The sequence below is a fragment of the Crotalus tigris genome, unplaced genomic scaffold (genome assembly GCF_016545835.1).
Source record: "Crotalus tigris isolate CLP2741 ecotype Arizona unplaced genomic scaffold, ASM1654583v1 scf7180000020032.448945, whole genome shotgun sequence".
Taxonomy (NCBI): domain Eukaryota; kingdom Metazoa; phylum Chordata; class Lepidosauria; order Squamata; family Viperidae; genus Crotalus; species Crotalus tigris.
In genome coordinates, this window is record NW_024097827.1 from 168,339 (window position 1) to 191,174 (window position 22,836).

A 22,836-nucleotide genomic window follows, 5' to 3' on the forward strand; every position below is an offset into this window, starting at 1 on the left:
CTGAAAGGACTTAATCACTGCATTTACCATGTACAATGAAGAAAACTTCACCACTGCTCCTTTTCTTGATATGTCTCCAAGGCCCCTCCCTCCAAGAAGAAAGAGTGCTCACCCATCAATTGCTAGTCCCCCTAACCAGCCCTATCTCACCAGTTAGCATTCAAATCACTTCCCTGTTGTTCCCTTGCTGCCCACCACTGTTAAAAGATTTCAGATTTTGACCTTGGATCCAAAACAGCCAATCACCCATTCAGCCTTCTGACCAGCTGATTGGACAAAGGGGCCAGAGGGAAGCAGGAAAGAGTACAGAGACATGCCCTTCCCATCTTCCCTTGCACAGCACAACAAAAGTGTGGTCAGAAATGACTGACATTTCATGAAGTGGCCAAAGGCCATGGGAGGCATGGATCCTGGATTTTGGAAACATTCTATAAATTAGCCCATTTTAGGTATCTTGATTCAAGAACTGTTGCCCTGTGATACACTATTTTGCCCAATTTTATGGCTACAAAGACACAAATACAAGACTTTTAGTAGTATATAGATAGCTAGATAAGATAGCTAGCTTAAGAAAGGCCTGCTTACATAGTAAAAACATTAGTATTTCAGATAAGAAGGTTTAATCTCCAAATTGTAGAGATATCACTATACATATCAATTTACTACATTCCATACCTGTCTGATGTCAGAAGCTAGAAAGAAGGGGGATTAGCCATATGGTTTAGCTCAGAGGTGTCAAACTGCCGGCCCATGGGCTGGATGCGTCATGCCGAAACCACGCTCAGCCCATTGCCAGCATTGATGTCACATGACATTGCAAATTTGACAATTTGAGCTAGATGTTACTCACATAACAGAAAGAGAAAATAAGCTGACTTGGAGATACTATGTAAATACAAAACAATAAATTTATTCACAATAAAGTCCATGTCTATTTTATCTGCTCAATACTTTAAAAGCCCTCCTAGAAAAAAGAAAATAGTGAAACTCTTTTCTGCAATGATTAAAAAAGGTGAGGCAATGTCATCACATATTTTGCTATTGGACCTATTGAAACAGTCACTGCAGCAGAAATTAGGAAGCCAACTGTGGTGTAATGCAAGAATACCCCCCTCCCCAATGCTATTATGGGGCTGAGGGGGTGTTCCTGCCACTATGTGCGGCAGCCAAAAACAGCACAGGGTTGCCTAGAAGAAAGGAAAATATGGCAGGCAAACCAGACAGCAAAGCCTGAGCTGCCAGAAGCCAGAAAGCACTACTTTAAACAGAGAGGAAGAAAACAGAAGTTGAAGATGCAGTAGTCTGGCAGCAAACAAAGCACAACTTTAGCCATTCCTGCTTTGCAGAAATGGCTGTTATCCCACACTCATAATACTGTGGTGATTGTAGGTGGGTGACAATATTTAAAATTATAATACAAATATCATAAAATCACAATGCATATCTGAAGCTTTTGATGTATTTTTTGAAATAGATATTATGGAACTTTCACATATAAAGATTCTGTGTGCCTCATTTGTGAGTGCTACACAAGTAAGTATTACTACTTCTAATTACTTGATTTATGACCTATCATTTAACATTCATTCAAATTTAGGACAGAAAGAGTGCTTTAGGGCCTGTAAAACACTTCCAGCTGTCATGAAATATCACACTGTCCCTTCCTCCTCAGTCACATGATTGCAATCTGGATATCTGGCAACCTGTTTGCACTTACAGCCAGTTTTTCTAACACCTTGTGATTATGTGATTGTTTCACAGTTTGCCAAGCTCAGCTCATACTCTGTAGATCACCAAAGGCAGTAGGAGACAACTCTTAATTAAACTGTCATTGGTATTATTCTCAAGAGAGAGACAAGACGGATATCAGTAGAATCTCTGCTTGCTACTGAAAGAAGATAAATATAAATTTATAAATATAAACTGTTCAAGAGGCAAATTAAGTAGGAGAGATTTTATTCTATGGTTTAGGGTCTTCAGAGAAAGATACAGGTCTCAAGAGAAGCACAGTAGTTGCCCATCATTGTGTTTGATTCTGTGATATCAATACAAATAGAACCAATTTTAAATTAAAACTGGGAGATCCAAAACTAAAGTTGTGATTTCAGCAAACTTACAGGACTGTCCAAGTTTGCAGAAACTAAAAGAAAACAAAACCTAGGCTCCTCCAATAGCTTCAGGTAAATGGGTATGTACTTAATGTTGGGCAACTGAGCCAGGTAATGTTATGGGAATCAGTTGGAAGTTAAAATGTAAAATAGGGAATTGCTTGAGTTCTTAATATCTTATATACAATTTTGATACAGAATGGTCCACTATTTGTCATTCTTGAAATGCAGGGCATGGGTGTGTATAGTATATGAGTGTGTGTGTGTGTGTGTGTGTGTGTGTGTGTGTGTGTGTATGGTGTGTGAATATCATGTGTGAAGTATTAAAAGGGAAGAGTATTTTTTTTCTTTTTCCAATTTTCAGAAATCCAAACCTACAGGATATTAACATCCTCAACAGAGAGTCAGCCACATCTAATCACAGCTTTTTAATGCCACAGAGAAAGATTTTTGACCAATGAAAAATGAGAATCCTTTCCCTTCTTCCCCTTCCAGATCTTCTTTCTTGTCATAAAATTCAAATAGTGCCGAATGGCTTTGATTGCAAGAGTCTATAATATGTATTGGCAATGAAATACATAAATCTTAAAAATTACCTCAAATATGAGAAGCTTTAGAAGGCCAGACCCTTTATTTAGCCATCTTTATTAAAAGAAAGGTGTGGGAACATTATCAACAGATTTTATGGACATGTTTCTAAGTTTAGCAAAGGTAAGATGATTTGAATGACAAGTAAACAGTGATACACTTCACAGTGAATCTTTTCTAAATCTTTCCTGTTCCCCCACCTTCTCAAAAAACCACCTCCACTCAATTATTTTTAATAACTGGTCTGCTTTCTGCAGCACACCCTTGTAGTTACACTGACTTGTAAATCTTATTGTCTGTCTTCAGATCTTTGGGCTTAAGTAGGAAATTCCACTAAATGATTTTTTCATCTCAAAAAAAAAAAAAAGAAGCAAAAAAAGTCAGCTCTCTTTGTAAAAAGATTTGTGTCCATGAAACTCCTAAACTAATGAAAGCCCTCCCTTGGATTAATAAAGTGAGCTATTTTTATCAAGGGCAAACAGAAATACTAGCTCCACTCCAGGCACATAATGTGAATTTCTGTGCTTTGTTAATCCACTTCTTATGGCTCAAGCGCATGTTGCTGCTATTCAGTACCTATATGTTTTCAATGTTTTCTTTTTGGGTCTTCCATCTTCTCCCAAGCAGTCTTTTTAAAAACCAAATATATAAAATTTGTGGTATAATTTCTACAAATTTAGGTAGAAACAGCATTATTTCATTTTTTTTAAAAAAAGTAAAAAAAAAAATCCTGAGACTTAATTATGGCTACAACTAAGAATTTGTTTTTATTTTTTGCTTATATAGATTTCAAAGCTGGAAGCACTGATTAAATGGGAATTATTTCATATATTGATCAACCTAGAGTCCAATAGGGAGAGTGTTTAAATGGGTGTTCTCCCACAATCTGTTTTTATTATTTTATTTATCTTGTTCTTATTTATTTTTTAAAGTTTTTATTAGAAGTGATTTTGTTTTAACTTCTGATTGTATTCTATCAAAGTCACAGTTAGTGAGATGGGAGGCTACATAAATATATCAAACAAACAACCTAGTCTACTCTAGTCTAATCTATTTTACTGTGCATCTTTCATGATTCATAAGACAATGGGGGGTCTCTTCCAATGAACAGTTGACAAAATAATTTATCTCTATTTTCAAAAGCTATAAGTGATGGTGAATTTTTCTGCCAACATTATTTATAGTATCAACACTTTTGGTATTAAATATCAATGGAGAGGTCTTTCTTTTCACGTTCTTTAAGTATTTGCTGAAAACCATAGTTAATATGATTATTTTAAAAAGCTTAATATATTTTTTCCTCAGAATATTAACTAAATCAATATAATAATCCTTTAAGTGGTGGGATTTCTTAAAATCCTATTTCTTTACAAAATGTGCTTATATGTCAGATATGAATGAAACATTAGATTATTTGAATTTTCCCTTAACTGAGACAGACTGTAATGGCCTCTTTCTGTTCATTCTTACCTTCTCCTTAATTTCTACTTCTAAATCTTTTTCCCATACTATTTTAAATCATGTTTGAGAATTTTGCAATTATTTGTAAAATTATCTGGCAGATGTTTGAAGCTCTTTCCTAAATTTGTGATGTAGTAATTTGCATATGTTCTTCAAAAGCTGTGAGTTTTTTAGTGTTTATGACATTAAACTGTCAGAAAACATATAGTATTTTATGAATCTGTATCCATAATATGAATATATATTTCTATTTTTTTCAATTGGTTTCCAAATATTAGGTTTTGGTTAATGTAAAAAACCTATACAATACTGGTTCTCCTTCTTTGAATTTTAGATATCGACATAGACACAGTTTTCATATATGTGGAGAAACAGATATCCAACTATAAAAGTAAGGTCTGGGGAGGGAATGGGGTCAGTGTCCCCAAATATTACACATAAGAGTGAATTTCATCCAAAGTATGGTTCAATATTTGAAACCATCTAATGGAGCAACACATCTCATTAATTAGTAAGACTAGTCATATTTGATTCCAAGAGTTTTCCATCTTTCACAATACCAAAAGTACATTTTAGATTGATTTCTTATCAATGAATAGTACCATGGCTATGGTACAGCAAAATGCAGCCAATGGATCCAGTAGAGAAATATAATTGTTTGGTTCTTCTGTCATTGCAAAATACGTTTCAAAATCTATGAAAAACCATAATTTGCAAATTGTTAAGAGGTGGGTTTTGTTTCACAAAGTCTGCAAAAAACCCATAACTGTTTCTTTGAAAATAAGTCTTTTGAACATGCCCCACATCTTCTGAAGCACTTCCTTTTAACAGTGCTAATAATTTTTAACATGTTTCTCAATAACTAAGAGTTTATTCTGATGAATTATTAATATAGGATCCTGAGATCAAGTTCAACTGAACTCAAAGTTTCTAAAATAAAATGGGTAAGATCTCATACAGATTTCCTAATACTATATTATGTATTAAATTAAATAGTTATATAAGCTGCAATTTTTTAGGTAGCAGCATTATAGCAACAACCAATATATATATATATAAAGACAAATATGCTACCAATATATATAGAGACAGTTTAGTGTAATGGTTAAAGCATCAAGCTAGAGACCAGGAAAACTGTGAGCTCTAGAATGATACAATTATTTTTATTCATTTTTTATTCTATGTCTCTATTTCACCCTACAAACCTCTTTAAGCACTCAATCCCATGATGTTCAACATAACTTTTATGCTTCTTCTAACAGGATAGAGGGCAAATTTGGTGTAGTACTTAAGCCTTAAGGCATCAAATTAGAAACCATGACTTCTAGTGCCACATTAGGTACAAAGATAGTTGGGTGACCTTGAGGCTTGGGCCAATCACTTTCTCTCAGCCCTGGAAAGGAGGTAATGGCAAACCACTTCTGAAAAACCTTACCAAGAAAACTGCAGGGACTTGTCTAGGCATTCTTTGAGAATTGCACACAATTGGACAGAAGAATATGTATGTATATTTGTATTTATGTATGGGCTATCACATATAATTCAGGCTGATTTGGGAGGATAGTTTGTACATACTAAACCATAGACATATCAAAAACATATGCACACACATGTTGAATACAGTACTTTCACATATGTATTTAAATTATATTTTGCCTTGTTGTACCTTTTATACCTTTGTGTTAGTGTCTTAATTTTCCTAGTTTAGCATTCTTCAGTGTTCACATATAAGCTTATAATCAAGTCCATAAATAAAGCAATCAATGAGATATATTTGGAACAAGCAACCATTTTTCAAATATTACAAAATCTAATATTAACACCAATGGTACCTCTTAGTTTTCAATTTTATAAAACCTTAACCAATTCACTAAGACAGACTACTGGCTAGGAAAGCTCCAGAGGTTTGCCTTATAAAAATATTTATATGCTTCCTGTCATTGGAAAATCACATTGAAGAATCCCCAAAGAGTATGATGCAGGCCATTAATTTGTTGACTGTTCCTGAGATTCCCAAGATAAAGGAGACAGGCAGTAAGATTTGAAAGAAACTGAGAAAAATCTGAGGCAGGTGGCAATTTATTGAGAGTGACAGTTGGAACTCGCAGATATCTGCATCCATGGAGCAGGGCAGAGTCAAAACAGGGAAAGATTGCTACAGCATCTTTTTCTATAGAAAAAAAAAGTTAGAATCCTTCTAGCCATGCCTCCAGAGTAATACCTTAGTACAGGCACGCTGGCTGAGGAATTCTGGGAATTGAAGTCCACAAATCATAAAAGGGCCAGGTCTGCCTTAGTAGAACTCTTTGGTTTCACATGAGGAGAGGACTACTATATGGCAGCAAAGAATTAGGATCTTTGCTGCTGCTTGCATCGTATTGGGCATCTGGATTTTTGCAACGTATCTGGTAACATTACAGTACTGAAATGATAAAACAGATCCTAAACCTGCAATTCTAGTTTAACTAGGAAGATGTAACTTATATTATTTTTCCAGATAACTGTACAATACCTGCATTAAGCCTGCCGTTCTCCATATGGCTTGAAAGAAAATGTGAAATTTTAAAATTTTCATCAAGGAAGGGAATCAATGCACAGTGGCTGGTTTCACACATTATGCTAATAATGTTTTTTTTCAGATTGTGCTAATAATATGATTTATTTGGTTTTGAGTTAATGTGAAATCTGAACTCAACCATTCTGATAACACATAATTTATAGTAGTATGTGTGAACACTATGGTTTGTTCAACAGACCATGTTTTTTAAAGGATCAAGCTTAGTCCAGATCCACCAGGCTGTTAATTATGCTCTGCTTTCTAGGAATATACAACTTTGGTATGCAAACAGAACAACTATCATTTTAACTATTTACATTCGTATTAGAATTCTTTGTGTTGTAATGGGCCAGAGTACTGTTCTCTACTAAAAAATATCAACAGCCAAGCAATGAATACACTTGCATGGGAACTGTTTGATCAGTTTTCACAATGACCAGAAAATACCTGAAAAGATGGCAGAAGGTAAACTTTCTATTCTATCAGTGAATGATAAAATTTAGGTGGCAACTTCATTGCATTCATCGTGGTACAAAGAATTTTGTATGGAATAGAGTAAATATTCTAATTAAGTTCCCTTTTTCTTCACACAAGCCTACTATGAGTCAGCTTTCACCTTTCACTATTCTAGTATTAAAAATGTTTCCCTTCTTCTCCCAAAAGAAATCTTGCTGTATGACCAATCTAGAATTCTTCATTAATATGATTGATATTGCAATCTGGGACTGGGGTCTTCCCCAGGGCAATTCCCTTTCTGGTGGCAGGAGAGTCAGATTATATCAAGCCAGACTCTCCCTTTGCTTGCCAGGACCTCAATAGCATGGTGGTGTTCTATTTGATCAGAGAGCTACTGATAGCTTGAAAAGAAAGGCTTCCCTCTTGCCAAACCTTAGAGGAATTGTAAGAAAGTGAGGAGAGACCAATTCTTTCCCTGAGATGTTGCATGGAGCTGCTTTCTACAGCTGGAGATCTGGTGGGAAAAGAATAATCTTTCCCCACTTCTCTTGTTTCGGTGGTAAGGAAGCTGACTGTTTACTTCCCAAATTCTAATTCTGCAGAAATATAACTGAGCATCTAGCAAAGAAAGAACCAACCAGCAATTGCCAGCCAGACACGCCCACCCACCCCCATCCCGGCACCAAAATTTGACCAGGTCCTGTGAAGACGGGGAATTAAGTGAATTAGGATCTCACTTCATCTCATAACCTCACAATGGAATTCAGGTTATTGTGTTATAGTTGTGAAATAAGTACCAAATCCAGAGAATCCTCCCCTTTTCTGATCAATATTCCCTCCATTAATGCAACAGTACAAGATAATAGGAGTTCCTTTCTGAATTTCCTATATCATGAGATTAAAGGATATATTAGTATTAATCCATTCTTTATTTCCCTTTTTCTTGCCAAGAAAACTACAGAGACCCAGACATGGCCATGAAGTCAGCAAGAGTCTTGTTCATCCTGATCTAATCTTGACCCTTCACAGTAATTGTGGTTGAATTCATGGGGGGAAGATATGCATGGTGGACATGTCACTGTTACAAGAGGAGACGTCTTGTCCCAAATAGAAAGGACTGCCTCACTGCAGCCAAGCATTTCCAAAGACATCAGACTCTCCTTTATCTAACACAAATCCATTCTTCTCTATCTCTTCTTCACACACATTCATATTCACAGTTTCACTCACTCCCTGCTCCTCACTGCAATTTAGCTTTTAGAGAACTTCCACTGCTCCCAATAGAGGTTCATGGCCATGCAGGCAATTTGGAAGGAAATCCCAGTACTCCAGAAAATAAGCCCTGTCAAAGAATTCTCTTTGTGTTACAGCTAGGCCTTTTAAAAGTCTAAATGCAGCAGTGGAAGATTTCTTTTGATGAGTTCTTAATGGGGGAGAAAGAGGTTACCTTCCTGAATAGTAAAATCTGTTCCTAAACTGCACACATTAAAATCAGATTTTTTAAAATCTACATGCTGTGTGGGAAGAAGAGAAGCTCTCCCCCCCCCCATAGCTGCTAATGGAAGATGTGGGTGCTCCATTTTTGTTTTTAAATGGTGCTTTTCAAAAAATGCTCTAGGTTCTCTGCTCTAGGTTGAGTGATACTTCCATAAGTTCTGTGAAAATATCTTTCTAACAATATTAGTAGCTTCCATAAAGAAAGAGAACTCTCAGTTTTTAAAATTTGAATATTTCCAATATGATACATGAATATATCTCTGAAGGTATCCAGTGACATTTAGTTGTCTTTAAAAACAAAGCAAATAAAATCAGAGAAAGCATCACAGTCAACCTGACTCCTACGTATCCATTAAGGCTCCAGTTCTCTTCAAATGTTGACTGATGAAGCTCCCCCCTTTCTAGTGAGTAATTAGAGTGATATAAATGCTTAGGACACAATATAAATCATATTTATCCATTTATATTGATATCTGAGTAACAGAAATAAAGTTAGATGCACAAAGGCATGTCACATTTAGCTTTGATTCCTTTTAAAAATAGAAAATGTGGGGATTATATCTGAAGAGAGAAAGAAAAATACCCCTAATCTAGTGATCTGTTAGATTTTCATAAGCAAGGAATAGTAAACCTTTGCACAGAAGTATAGGACTCATATTAGTGCAGCATATTACCTGAATCCAATTGCCCAGCAGCTTTCTTAATTTTGTGCAGAAATCTGAATGAAAAGCTACAATATAATTCTTGAAATTTTCTCAACCAAACAATCTTAAAGGAGGAGGCAGGGGCCTGTCTTCTTGGGTATTTGCCCTGTTTACTAATATGACAAATAGAGACACTGCCACAAGTATTGGCATATCTCCATTAAAAGAAAAATAGGGACTTTTATGTTATTTTTGAAAAGTGGGGTCTTCATGGCTATTTACTTATGTCAGTTTCAACTTAATTCCCAATGAATTCAGAGTCTTTGGGGAAAAGTGGAGGGATACCAATAGTTTTAGCCACATCTGTAAGATTAATCAGAGCTTTGGTTTAATTAGTTCTGTGTGGTTCAATGCTCAGCTTTCAAAGCAACATTTTGAAAGTGGCACTTTTAAATTTTGAGACTGGATCTCAGTGTAACAACAGGAGATTTCTTTTGGTGAGTTCATTATTGGGGAAGAAAGGGTTAACCCTTCCTGAATAGTAAAACCTCTTCCTAAACAGTGCAATCAGGCTTCCCAATCTTTAGTCTGGTACTCAGACCACCATTTAGATCCTAGCTGAGAAAATGACCAATTAGTATGCTACACTGTTAAATATTTACTATTTCACTAAATGTATCCAGATGATGACAATTTGCTAAATCTTCTGCATCCCAATTCCCCCCCCCCCATTTTCCAAACTTTTAGAACCCTTTCCAAATCACTCCGGTATCCCCAATTCCTGAACAACTATCTATTTTCACTGCAAGAAAATATACCAGATCTCAACTTCAACATACCTTTGAGTAATGCTTCTGCCAATTTTATTATTTCTTGACCTCTCTGGGTAGATATTAAGCAATGTGCTCAGCTGCTGTTTGATCATTATTTTTAAATTGCTCTACAATAAACCAATTTCTTCTTTCTCCAAATATTTCCTGTGTAATTCTGTTCAAGACTTGAATCTGTCCAATACTCCTTATGACTTAGAATCTGCCAGTTTGTAAGCCAACGTGAAACAATATAGCATAGCTTTATGACACGCATGTTGTTGCCAGGTGCAAAGTAACAGAGCAAAGAAAAATTACAACACACAGGACTGAACATAGCAAAAGTGTAGTGGAGCATAATCAAGTATAACTTAAGTGACATTAGGTCTTTACTTGGATAGCGCTAGAAATGGATTAATTTACAAAGAGGCAGTGCTTTGGAGGAAGGAGTTTAAGCTAAAAGCTTTCTGAACACCAAGTAGAGGGCTTGCACTAGAAAAATTTTGACTTTGGAAAATATAAACCATTCCTTTCTAAGATTTTCTTCACAAAGGGAAATTGATATCTTAGTGCACCTCAAACTTTTAAAAGCTTTTTAACACATAGGCAAAAAATCATTGCATGATTATTATGATCATCTACAGAGTGTAACTAGGATACCAAATATTTTCTATTGCCTTCTTATTTTACAAAACACATACCTGTTAGTTAGTCTCTTAAATTTAGTTCATCTTAATGTAATTTGTAAATTACGTAACCATGAGTCAAATTAATGTAGCTGTGTAGGGGGAAAAAACATTGCATACAGACAGTTCCACATCTCAAAAGCATTTATTTAAGTCTGTTTCAAGTGAATATTGTAGTATATGAATGTAGTAGTATATGAAGTTATTGAAGATAAAAATTGGTCTCCGGACTGAACTAAATAAAATAGCACAATATATAATATCACCTCAGCTCTAGGAAACATCTACTTTTTAACCTAGTTAAATAGTTTTCTTCTACATCAGTTGTAGGAATTTCTTCAACACATGGCTTTCACCAATAGTTTGAATATTGCTGTACTAAGCTTGGTGATATTGATATATGTGTAGGAATGTAGAAAAAGTAGGAAAGTCTTGTCATTAAGCAAAATGTATTGTAATGTAAAAAAGAATTCTCCTTTGAAAAAAGAACGGGAAAACTTATGCAAAAAATGCAATTAGGTCAATTTCTGTTTTCAACATCTTCCAGGAAAGCAAATAAAGTTATTATTCATAGCTTTATTTGTATGTGTCAATTATATCAATATTTCCAATGTCAAAATAGTCTATTAAAGATAACTAATACAATACACTTGAGTCAGCTCAGTTCCTGACATATGGAAACAAGCTACTCAACAAACAGACATTATGATGCCAGAAGAACATCACACTCTATTTGCAAAAAGCAAAACAAAACAACAACACAGTTACTAGAGATCCACTGTTGAGAGGAAGCAAGATTAATAAAAACCTTTCCTAAACTGGTGGGGAGGACATCAAACAACTGAAAGACAATATCAATATTCAGGAGAATTTTAATAGGCTGGTAAAAATCAGAAATATGAATTTCAATAGGGACAAATGGAGCATCTTACATCTGGACAGGAAACATCTAAAGCAGTGGTGGCGAACCTACAGCACGGGTGCCAGAAGCGGCACTCAGAACCCTGTCTGTGAGCACCAGCACCATCACCCCAGTCCTAGGCCTTCAGCTGGGTTTTATAAAACCTTTTCGCTTTAGGCCTCCACCGCCATGTACAAAAAAAAAAAGGTTCAATCAATCAGTCAATTTCAACTTCTTGCGGGGAAAAAAAAAGATCTTGCAAAGTTGGAATTGATTGAACTTTTTAGTCTCACCCAGTCTGCCGTTACCACCGCAGCAACACCCAGCCAATGGGCCACACCCACCCGGCACCTGATGATGCATAAGTGGGTTTTGGGTTGCAGTTTGGGCACTCGGTCTCTAAAAGGTTCGCCATCACTGATCTAAGGTATGGATAAAGGATAGGAAGATCATAATGAGTATTAGGAGATTCAAAAAAGATCTGAGTACTTTTGTGGAACACAAGTTGAACTTGAGCCAACAGTATAATACAGCTATAAAAGAAGAAAATGCAGTCTTAGGCTGCATAAAAGTATAATGTCATGACCCAAATAATTAATCATTCCTCTCTATTCTAGACGGTCAGACCATAACTACATTATTGTATTCAATTCTGGGCACCACATCTTAGGAAGGAAATTGACAAAGTGGAACATATCCAAAAGAGAGAAATAAGATGACAAAGAAGCTGGGAAGAAAAAATGATGAAGTTTGAGAAGTTTGCGTATAGAAGAAAAGACTGTGAGGAGACATGATATCTGGCTTCAGATATCCGAAGGGCAGTCAGTCTGTTTAATTGAAAAGAATTCACTTGCCCCCAAGTAGGCTGTTCCATTATTGAACAGTGCTTACTGCTAATACATCCTTCCTACTGTATACTGCAAACCTGTTTTCTTATCATTTAACCCTATATTTTCTTATTTTGTCTTCTTAGCACTATAAATAATTTTGTCTTAGATTTTAATACCAACCGTATATTATAGATCTCCAAGGTTTTTATAACATGTTATCACATGATACTTTATTTTTCCTTCAGTTTTCCTCACCATTCTCACTTCATTATTTTTGCACACCTAGTAGCATATATTATAGATCAATCATGCTCCGACTGAAATTCCTCCTAACTTTTATAATTGTTATAAAAGTGCACTATTATTTAAGGCTGGCTCTTTCATTGTTTCTTCCAGCTAAGTCATATATTATTGTTTTTATGGGTTTTCCATACTTAAATACAAATGTAAGTCTTTGAAAAATTAAAATTTGAAGACAATAGAGTTCAATATGTCTCATTTTTACAATAGCATTATTGAACTTTTAATTTAAAACAAATATTATTAATTATTAGGAACATGAATGTGTGAATGAAGCCATCTGGTTTCCAGCTTTACACCTTCATCTGATTAGACTTTGATCTGAAAAGCCTTAGAAGCACAAAATGTTCAAAATTAACATGTATGAAACATGTATGAAACATGTATGTTAACATGTATGAAAATATTTTGTCAAACCATAAGTATTCAACAGCTGTTACTGCTAAGTCATGAAGATCTTGAGATGGTATTTGCAAAACAGTTCTTTACATTTCAGAAGATGAGGCTGGAAGTTCAGCCTCTTCCCAGATAATTAGTGCTAGCTGGGCCGTTCATTTATCTGAAGGGCTGGGGACATCAGCTTAGTATTCTTGCATTTTATTGTGTTAAGTGGTTATCTCCCTTTTCCTAACAACTACTGGCACAACCACAATATGTTTGCACTTAGGTTCAGTTTTCGGTGTTGTCTGGCTTATAAAACAATAAATTTAACAGGATGAAATTATGTTGATTACCCTAATTTGTATCTACATGTATTTTTAAAACAGCATGCAGATTTTCATTTCCTATTAGACAAGTACAGATGGTGCACCTTTCAGTATTACCGCCCACTCATGTAAAGAAAGGGGCAACATTAACTGGGAAAGAGTAACTGAACCATCTTCAGCCCCTTTTCCTTTCTTCCCACGCTGTTTAGGGGGAGAATGGAAGAAAGGATCTCCAGCAGCAGCACTAGAGAGGACTGTAAAGAAACCAGCCCAGGATATTCAACCAAGTCTAAATTGCTCTGCAAATCAGGCAAGTTCTCCAATGCCAGCAAATGCGAACAAGGTATCAGTGACCCATCCCCTTTTTGGACAATGATGCTTATAAGACTCTTACAGCCTTTTCTGCAGCCTTTCCTTCAACGTGCATCTCTTTTAAGCCAAGGTCTGCTCAGTTGCTCTACAACTGCATCCTCTTCCCTCCACAACAGCTGCACGCCCACATTATTTTTCTTCCCCCACCTTCTCCAGTCCGATGATCTTTAATCGGATTAAAATTGCATATTCCCCACCATATTACTGCCTTTGGCTATGCTATGTTTGGGAAATCCTGGAAGTTCTAGCCTCAGCATATCCGGAGGGCGCCCGGTTGGAGACGGCTGCTCCAAGCAAAATTAGAATTCGCGCCACCCCGTTTCCACTGCTGTCTAGGAATGTGTAGGCATCGGCTTCTGTGGATCGGCGCGTTCTCTGTCTGCCTCGACCGGTGCTCCCCCGCCCGCGCTCCCCTGCACTCTTCTAGGGGAGGGCGCCCCAACCTGCATTGCCCCAAAGGGACAATCGCCCTGCACCACCGGCCCCTCTCTCTTTTGCACGGGGCACGCGGGGATCGGTCAGCCGCACCGTTTTGTCTAGGAAGCTGCTCTGCGTAAAAACACCCTCCGCCTCAGCAGACCGAAGACTGGCCAGCGCCACCGAGCCCAACCATCCCGGCACCCCCAGCCAGTCTCCCACTCTGCATCCCAAGAGCTTGCTCGATCACGGGTTTTATGCCCCCCCAAAAAAGAACGGGGCTTGCGGGGGGTGTCTTCTTCCGCCCGCGCCTGCCCCGGCTCCCCCCTTCCCGGTCCCTTCCTTGTTCGCAGCGCCCCACGAACCCTTCGCCTCCTTACCGTCCCAGCTCTGACTCCAGATCGTAATAATCCGTGAGGGTGTCCCTATTGGAGCCGTCGATCCAAAAATCCGGGCTAGCGGAGCCGGCAGCGGCGCCGGTGGCAGCACCTCCGACCCGGCCCGAGGTAGGGGCAGAGGCGAGCGTACCGGTGGTGCTGGGGGTCACGGAGGCAGAAGGAGGCGACGAAGACGAGGAGGAGGGCATGGTGACTTTGAGCATGCTGCGGTGGAGGTTCAGCGGCAGCGGCGTTGGGGTCCGACTGTTCAGAAGCTGCGAGGAAACGAGAGGACAAAGCGGCTAGCGGCGCGGCGGCTTCTCCGCTGCCACCCCCGCCTCCGGCTCTTCGAGCTGACGAGGGAAGCGGGAGGGGGAGGAAACTCTCGCGGGCTGCCTGAGGAAGCCGAGCTGACAGCCAAACTTCTAGCCGGGCGCAGCGGCAGAAGCAGCCAGCGAGCAAACCTCTCGGGCTGCAGGGAAGGCGCGCTCTCAGTCGGACGCGCGCGCCCGGACACGCGCTCCCTTGTCTCTTCCAAACGCGCCCTGCGCGCACAGACGGCGCGGTACAGTGTGGAATGGGATGGGGGGCGAGCTGAGGAGTCCCCCCCCCAAGGGAAGGCCCGGAGAAATTACCTCCAAGGCCAGGAATGGTCGCAACCATGCCCAGAGAGCAGAAGGACTCCAGAAATCACCTGGCGAGGGCAAGCTGCTATGCGAGGCACGAGGGAGTTTGCTCGCGGACAACTGTGTGCCAAAGGGTTGGACTTTAAAATACCAAATCAGTGGCAGGATTCAGAGGCTGCTTCCGTCTTGGCAAAGCACCTGTTTTTCCTCCCTCGCCGAGGGGGTGTGTGTGTGCGTGCATGTAAGACACAGGCACCAGGAGAGGGAACCCCATTTGTGGTACCTCTATTTCTGCTGGGTCCTAATGCATCCCGTTTTCCTTGCCAGAGAAGAGGAGACAGGACAAAGACCAGCAGTTTGTTTCTAGCTTCTTCTAAACCAGGCTAATCCCGCCTACATGGTCCTTGAATTTTATGGTCCATTTGTGCTACTATTCCTGAACCCTTGTTATTTTTTTCAACAATAAAAGCAATCTGAGAACATCCTTGCTTTCCTTTATGGACTGAGGTTTCCCTATAACACACTGCTAAACATAGTTTAAGTTCTAGCATGGGACATGTTGCTTGGTGCTTGAAATATGACAGGGTGTTTGGAATTCTAGAACTAATTATTGAACCAGCAGTAGACAGAAATATGCTTTAAGAAACAGTGCACTGGAGTTTTAGCACTGTTTAAACTGTGTTAAAGGCATATCTTGTCCACAATTAAATCTGATATCAAATATAAATTCAGTCTTAAGAAGGGTTAGCAGATATCTGAATAGGCAAAAGAGAACATGGGTAATTAGAAAGGAGAATAAATGGGAGGTGGGAAGAAAGACTTATTAGCTGATTAACTTTCTTAGCATCTGTGACAAAATTGTAAAAAAAAAACCCTACTTAGGCCTACATGTATATAAAATTACTTTTTTTTTCAGTCACAATATTTTTCCAACATATCTTTTATTTTTGAAAACTAGAAAGTAGCAATAAAATAGAATTGAGTTCAACATGCTTTTCAAATTTTGCCATAGAAACATAATGAGTCATGTGATCTACACACTAGAGTAATTGGAAGGGGTTGGACTAAACTGATTTCTGGAATCAAGTAATAAATAATGTAAATTGAGATGGTCAAGTCTGTTGGTGGAAAAGGGAAAGAAACAATTTACAGAATTACAATACAACTTTGGATGACCCGTGTTGAAATCCTCCCCCACCAAGATATTCAGAAAACTAGACAAGGCTTGATTTTAAGGCTATGCCTTCTGATGGAGGATATAAGTATAAACAAGAGGACATGTCTTCCTTTTGTCTGGCATCCAGTAAGCCTACCCTGAAGCTTCATAATTATTATGCTTATGCTAATGAAACTTATTTACAAACATTAATTGGCTGTATCCACTCTACATTCCAGGTAAAAAAAATAAAATAAACAAAATGACTTCATGCTCTACAAGGACCATTGGATTATTTTGGCATAAGACCATTTTGCATTATAGTTATCAAATACATTCATGTTTTCCTGAGGTTGGATATAATCTCTCACTGGGGCACATTCACACACAAAAGGGTTAATAGTGAAGTCAAAACAATAACAGAAACATTAATGCCTTTATCAATTCAACATAAAGCTTTAAGACATGCTGAACCAATTGAAAATTTACATTATCAGTAGCTAATAGCCATCATAGAATTAATTCATAAAATTCATTAATACCTGCTGTAGGCAGGAAACTAATCTCAATTCAAATGTTTGTGGATGAAATAAAACTTTTTGATGAGTGGACGTCCCACGTATTGTTTAGGGAATACATTTTAAATTAGAGTATTTCCCTATGTATTTAAGAGAAAGCTCAGACACTAACTTTTGTTGGAACTAGGGATACAGTTGAACTACTGTATATCAGAACATGATAAAATCCTGAATTTGTTACATTCAGGGCAACTCAGACTTATTCTAAATGAAGGCCAAATCTTACGGGTTATTTGCCTTTAGTTCATCACCAGGCACTCCTGCTGCTGAGCTCTGTTGAAACTGAGATTATGGACACAATAATGCAATGCTAGAAATGAATGCAATGTAATGTGGCTTCCATTACAGATGTCAACAACATTGTGCTTTGCTGAGAGCTGCCGGCAACAGATTTGGGTTGGAAAAAATGGACAAAATATACGAGGGTGGAAATATCTTCTGGGTAAATTACATTCTTAATAGAGTAGCAGTAGGCAATGTGGTGTCATTATTGCTTCCTCCTGGTCTGCTAGCTCTCTGATTTTAACTCTTTAAAGTTCAAAAGATTAAATAAAGAAAGGGCATGCTTCCCATTTCCAAATTATTCCGAGTCATGTTTTAGGATCATCAAATCCCTGCAGATAATCTTAAAAATGGAGGCACTTGGTTACAGCCTTGTATTTTGGAAATGTGCCTAACTGCTTGGGGATGGGGGCGATACTAGCAAAAACCTGGAATAGGAAAGAAAAACTACCACTGTTTGTAGTAGCAGCCACTTTGGAAATAGGCAGACCTTCTGCCAAAGGGCTAATTTTGTCTAAGCACGCACAATATGCCCTCAACATTTGCAGTATGCATGTTGATCTAAAGAGTCCTTATGGTAGAACGAGACTTGGGATGAAGGACAGACTGTATTGAATAAATATGGGCCCAATCCAAATTTAATTTAAATAAACTCATTTTGAGGAAACCTAGGAAAGGTCATGTATGGATAAATTAAAAGTGTTTGTTATATTTTGCTATATTTATAATAATGTTCCCATTCCTTCCCAAGAGTGGGGTGTTTGTTTCTCAGGAGATTACCTCTTTATTTTTTCATGACTTTCCTTGTTGTCCCAGTTACTGCTTCTTTCTGCTAGATGTTGAACTTTTTTGTCTTCCTGTTGCTAGGAGATGTATTATTACCTCTTTCCTATGACATGAAAGAGAAATATTAAATAACTAACCACCAACTATTTTAATTAGTTAAAACAATTCTACTTTTAATATAAATTCTTTTTTAAAAGTGTGTTCAGATGGGAAATAATTAGGAACAATTACATGTAAGTATTATACTTAACTGAATAGTTCTGAGTAAAAGTAAATATTTCTTTGAGCACAGCTTGTCTTCTGGTGTTTTCATGGATACATCCATATATGATTTTCGAGGGGCTATAATATAAAAGTGATGCATTGCTTCATTTTAAAAAGCTGGGATTTTCTTCAGGAACTCTTTCTAAGTACTAAACAGACCCAAGTGTACTTAGTTTCCATATTCAGTCAAGGACCAGGTTAACCAGATATTGCCAAGTTAGAACTAATAGCAATACTATATTTTGTTGTATTGTTTTTATTCTTTATTTTATTGTGTCCTCTTTTGCTTGAATTTATAGTCTCTGTTATTATGCTAAGACAAATTCTACTTCTGATTGACATTACTTTGAATCTATTTTCTAATTAATTGTTTGTTTCTTAAATCTGAATCTGATCATATTATCCAAATTGTAACCCAGAACATAAACTTAGACTGGGATTCAAGAAAACTATTCTTGTTCACGAACAGGCAAAATTCACTTATGGTTGCCATACTGCAACTTGCAAAAGTGATGAAGAAGACTGGGTTTTTTTTGTTTAAAAGTTGTATTCTTTCCATTAGGGCAGACATGTCAAACTTGCGATGTCACGTGATGTCATGCTACGTATCGGAGCTTTTTCCCCATTGCTGGCAATGGGGTGGGTGCGGTTTCATTGTGATGCGTCTGGCCCGCGGGCTGGCAGTTTGACACCTCTGCATTAGGGGAACCTAAGTAAAGAAACTACAGAGAAAACATCAGTTAAATGCAAATGTTTCATAGATTCAGAGGTTCAGTGAATGACATATCAGAAGTGTTGTTCTGTTGAGGCATTCCAGTTAGTAATAAATCCTGTTTGCTGCAGTGTTTTTGTTGTGTATTTATGTATTCCTCATATTGCAACGAGATAGAATAGGCTTAAGTGGGACTGTTCACACTTTTAAAATGATTTGGAATAATTGCTTCATGTCATTTGTGAGCATTGCCTACAGCCCTGAGCCAATATAGCAAATAATAGATAGGAACTGTGTTTACATAATGTCCAAAGCATTTCTTTCAAATCATTTTCAGAGATTGCACAGTTCTCCTATTTAGAGCCACTGATATTTCTTCAGTTCTGAAACAGGGAAACAGGTTGGAAGGGTCTATACAGAGGGTAAATCACTGTGAAAAAAGATCCTTAAAAGTAGGAAAATAATATAAAGTTATGTGATAGTCTTTTTATTCTGAAATATTGTGAGAAATTTTCATGACTAACAATGTTCAAAAACCATAAAAATACACCTTGTTCTGAATATATTAGAAGCAATTGAAAAGAGGCAGAAAAACATTTCAATCACATCAAATCACATCAAAAGAATTTACTCTAAGAAATATACCAATGCAGAAAAAATATTTTTTCCTGTTCACCTCTTACTTAACCAACTCAGGAGACACTCAAACTAATCAACAGAAATGAAACCAATCACTCTATTGTCCATCACTCTTTATTTTATGAGGACTGTTCTTATTTATCATCAAAGAATTGGGTTACAAAACTTAATAAGGAAATCAGATTGGAAATCACTGTCTAATTATGGTTTCCAAATCTTTTTTGTAAAACAAATCACAAATTATGGGTTGCCTTTTCAAAATAGAGAAAAAAGAATGGCTATGTATGTAGGAAGCCAGGAAGCAAGCAAACCGGGGACTTGGACCATTTCCTCATGAGCGATTTATCACATCTTATAGTGTCTTTAAACCGTGAAGATAAATAATTACTATAATAGTGACTGAGGAATACTATACAATGTGATAAATCATTTATGAGGAAATGGCCTTGGTGTGATGTCTATCCTGCTGTTTCCATGACAATGAAATAAGACAAAATGAGAGAAATAGGCAGGGCAAGCAATGTAACTTCTCATACAATTAACAGATTCAAATTTTAAAACAGAAAATCATTTTGTAAAAGGAAAAGAAGATGGCAGGATAAGAAAAACTTTTCAACTTGTTGGCTTGAAGACATTTCATCAATGACTATTTTCTCCAGCCTAAACTTACCATACATGGAATGTAAATATACAAACGGACAACAGATGATAAGAATTTTTTTTATCTCTTTACTGCTATCTAGTAGTCATCTAAATATTTGCAACTATGGTAGACCTACCCAAACTTATAGCCATCCTTTATTTAGGTAAGTTCTTATAGTAAATATCCAGATTTTGAGCATTTTTCTTCTGCTTAACTTTTTCTTATATGATCATCTTCTGAAATGTAACAAACAGTAACAACTCTTAAGGATCAATTTCTCAGAGCAATGAGAAGTTCTAGAAGTGTAGCATTTTCCCAGTTTTGATTTTTTTAGAAGGATTGAGTGTTTATCTCAGCAACTTTAAGATGTATGGACTTGAATTCCCAGACAATTCTGGGAGATGTCCACATATATTAAATTTGCTGAGGTTGAGAAACTCTGATCTAGAAGGTAATCTATAATGGGTTCTAAAGGTTTCTCATCATACCTTCCTTTAACCTTAATGTACACACTTTCCCTAAAAATACAAGTACAAAAATGAACATAAGTGAACAATGAAAATGATACAATGAACTTTTGGGAAAGATGGATTTATTGTAACAATGTAATGAAAATTAAATGTAATGAAAAGTTTCTTCACTTACACTTCTCATGGATTTTGCCTGCACCTCCTGAAGGGAGATACACCTCCTCACAATTTGGGAAACACTGATTAATAGGTATTATCAATTTGCAGATTGAAAGTCAGGCCATCATTTTATTTTAATAAACAATGTATTATGTAGATCTATGTTCTTTGCATGTATTTCAATTGTGGATCCAGTTGCCCTCAATCTTCGTTCATGTGAACACCCAATGATTGTTTTTAGATTATCCAACTCTTGATGTGTCTTAGCAAATAGCATAGTTTTCATTTCATCACATAGAGATTTAATGTTACTATCCAAGTATTTAATAATAAAGTTGGAAGGGACCTTGGAGGTCATCTAATCCAACCCCCTGCTCAGGCAGGAAACCCTATACCATTTCAGACAGTACATTGTCATGCAACGTACAGATATGTTTATGGATAATTGCTATCCCCTCCCCCCAACTATAGCCAAACTCTAAGCATATTTTTTCATGATTTGATTCTATCTCAGAATATAATTTACCAAGATCAAACTACATAAGGTTACACATGAATGGCAATTTTGTCCTAAACAGAAAAGACTGTTCCTTAGAAGTTCCACTCTCAGCCTATGGTGTATCAGAAGTCATAGCGGACTTTTCCAGCTGAATATCAAGAATCTTAGATGTTTTGAGATATCATCCATCAACATAATGTCTTGTCTTGAGATGTCATCCATCAACATAATTCTTCTATGGGGGAGGGATTTTAGAATGACCTCATTTACCCTAAAGGATAAGACTTCCTTTTTTTTCTCTTTTATGAAGCATAATTAAATCTAGACTTTCTTCTTTAAACAATGTCAAGATCAGAAATCTATGTAACAAGTTTAAGAAAAAGCAAAAAGATAAGTCCCACAGTTCAATAAATTAAACAAAGAGAAGAAAGAGAAGTTAGCCACTGGAATCTCCATACCATAAATCCACTTTTGGTAATTGGTTCCACCATCCAATTCTTCTTAATATAGAGAAATGTTTCTTAACAAAGATGATTAGGGGACTGGAGGCTAAAACATATAAGAAACGGTTGCTGGAATTGGGTATATCTTGTTTAATGAAGAGAAGGACAAGGAGTGACATGATAGCAGTTTTCCAATATCTCAGGGGTTGCCACAAAGTAGAGAGAGTCAAGCTATTCTCCAAAGTACCTGAAGGCAAGACAAGAAGCAATGGATGGAAACTAACCAAAGAGAGAAGCAATCTAGAATTTTCCTGACAGTTAGAACAATTAATCAGTGGAACAACCTGCCTCCAGAAGCTATGAATGCTCCAACACTGGAAGTTTTTAAGAAGAGACTGGACAGCCATTTGTCTGAATTGGTATAGGGTTTCCTGCCTGAGCAGGGGGTTAAACTAGATGACCTCCAAGGTCCATTATTATTATTATTATGGATCATCGCACAGCCAGATGTTCAGACTGGATTTGGCATTTTGTCTACCTATCGAGTCATTACCCAGGACCTTGGATAGGCAGATGTGGATGTTTGATGTATTACAGATATCATTGCAGGATGGAATCAGTTCCAATAAGGCCGCCTTTTGCAATTGACTAATGGCAAATTTGTCAATGCCAATGGTGTTCAAGTGGTGCTCCAATTGTTTTGGGATTGCACCCAAGGAGCCTATTACTATTGGTACTACCCTTGCTTGTCTTTGCCACAGTTTTTCTATTTCTATTTGTGTATCTTTTGTATTTTATTAATCTATTCCAGTTCTTTCTCGTCTATTGTGCTGTCTCCAGGCACTGCCACATCCACTATCCAGACTTTT

At 37.2% G+C, this 22,836-nt stretch overlaps 1 protein-coding gene across 7 annotated transcripts in view; it reads right to left on the minus strand.

Moving 5' to 3' along the window:
• Window positions 1-22,170, minus strand: part of CAMK4 (calcium/calmodulin dependent protein kinase IV) — a 72,040-nt gene extending 49,870 nt beyond the window's left edge. For 2 of the 7 annotated variants that reach the window (XM_039365321.1, XM_039365316.1), the window contains exon 1: window positions 14,714-15,327. In XM_039365321.1, the coding sequence (XP_039221255.1) occupies window positions 14,714-14,934 (221 nt within the window). In that variant the 5' untranslated portion in view covers window positions 14,935-15,327. The other 5 variants (XM_039365317.1, XM_039365318.1, XM_039365319.1 and 2 more) reach the window with 5 other exon arrangements.
• Between the last annotated feature and the right edge of the window lie 666 nt (window positions 22,171-22,836).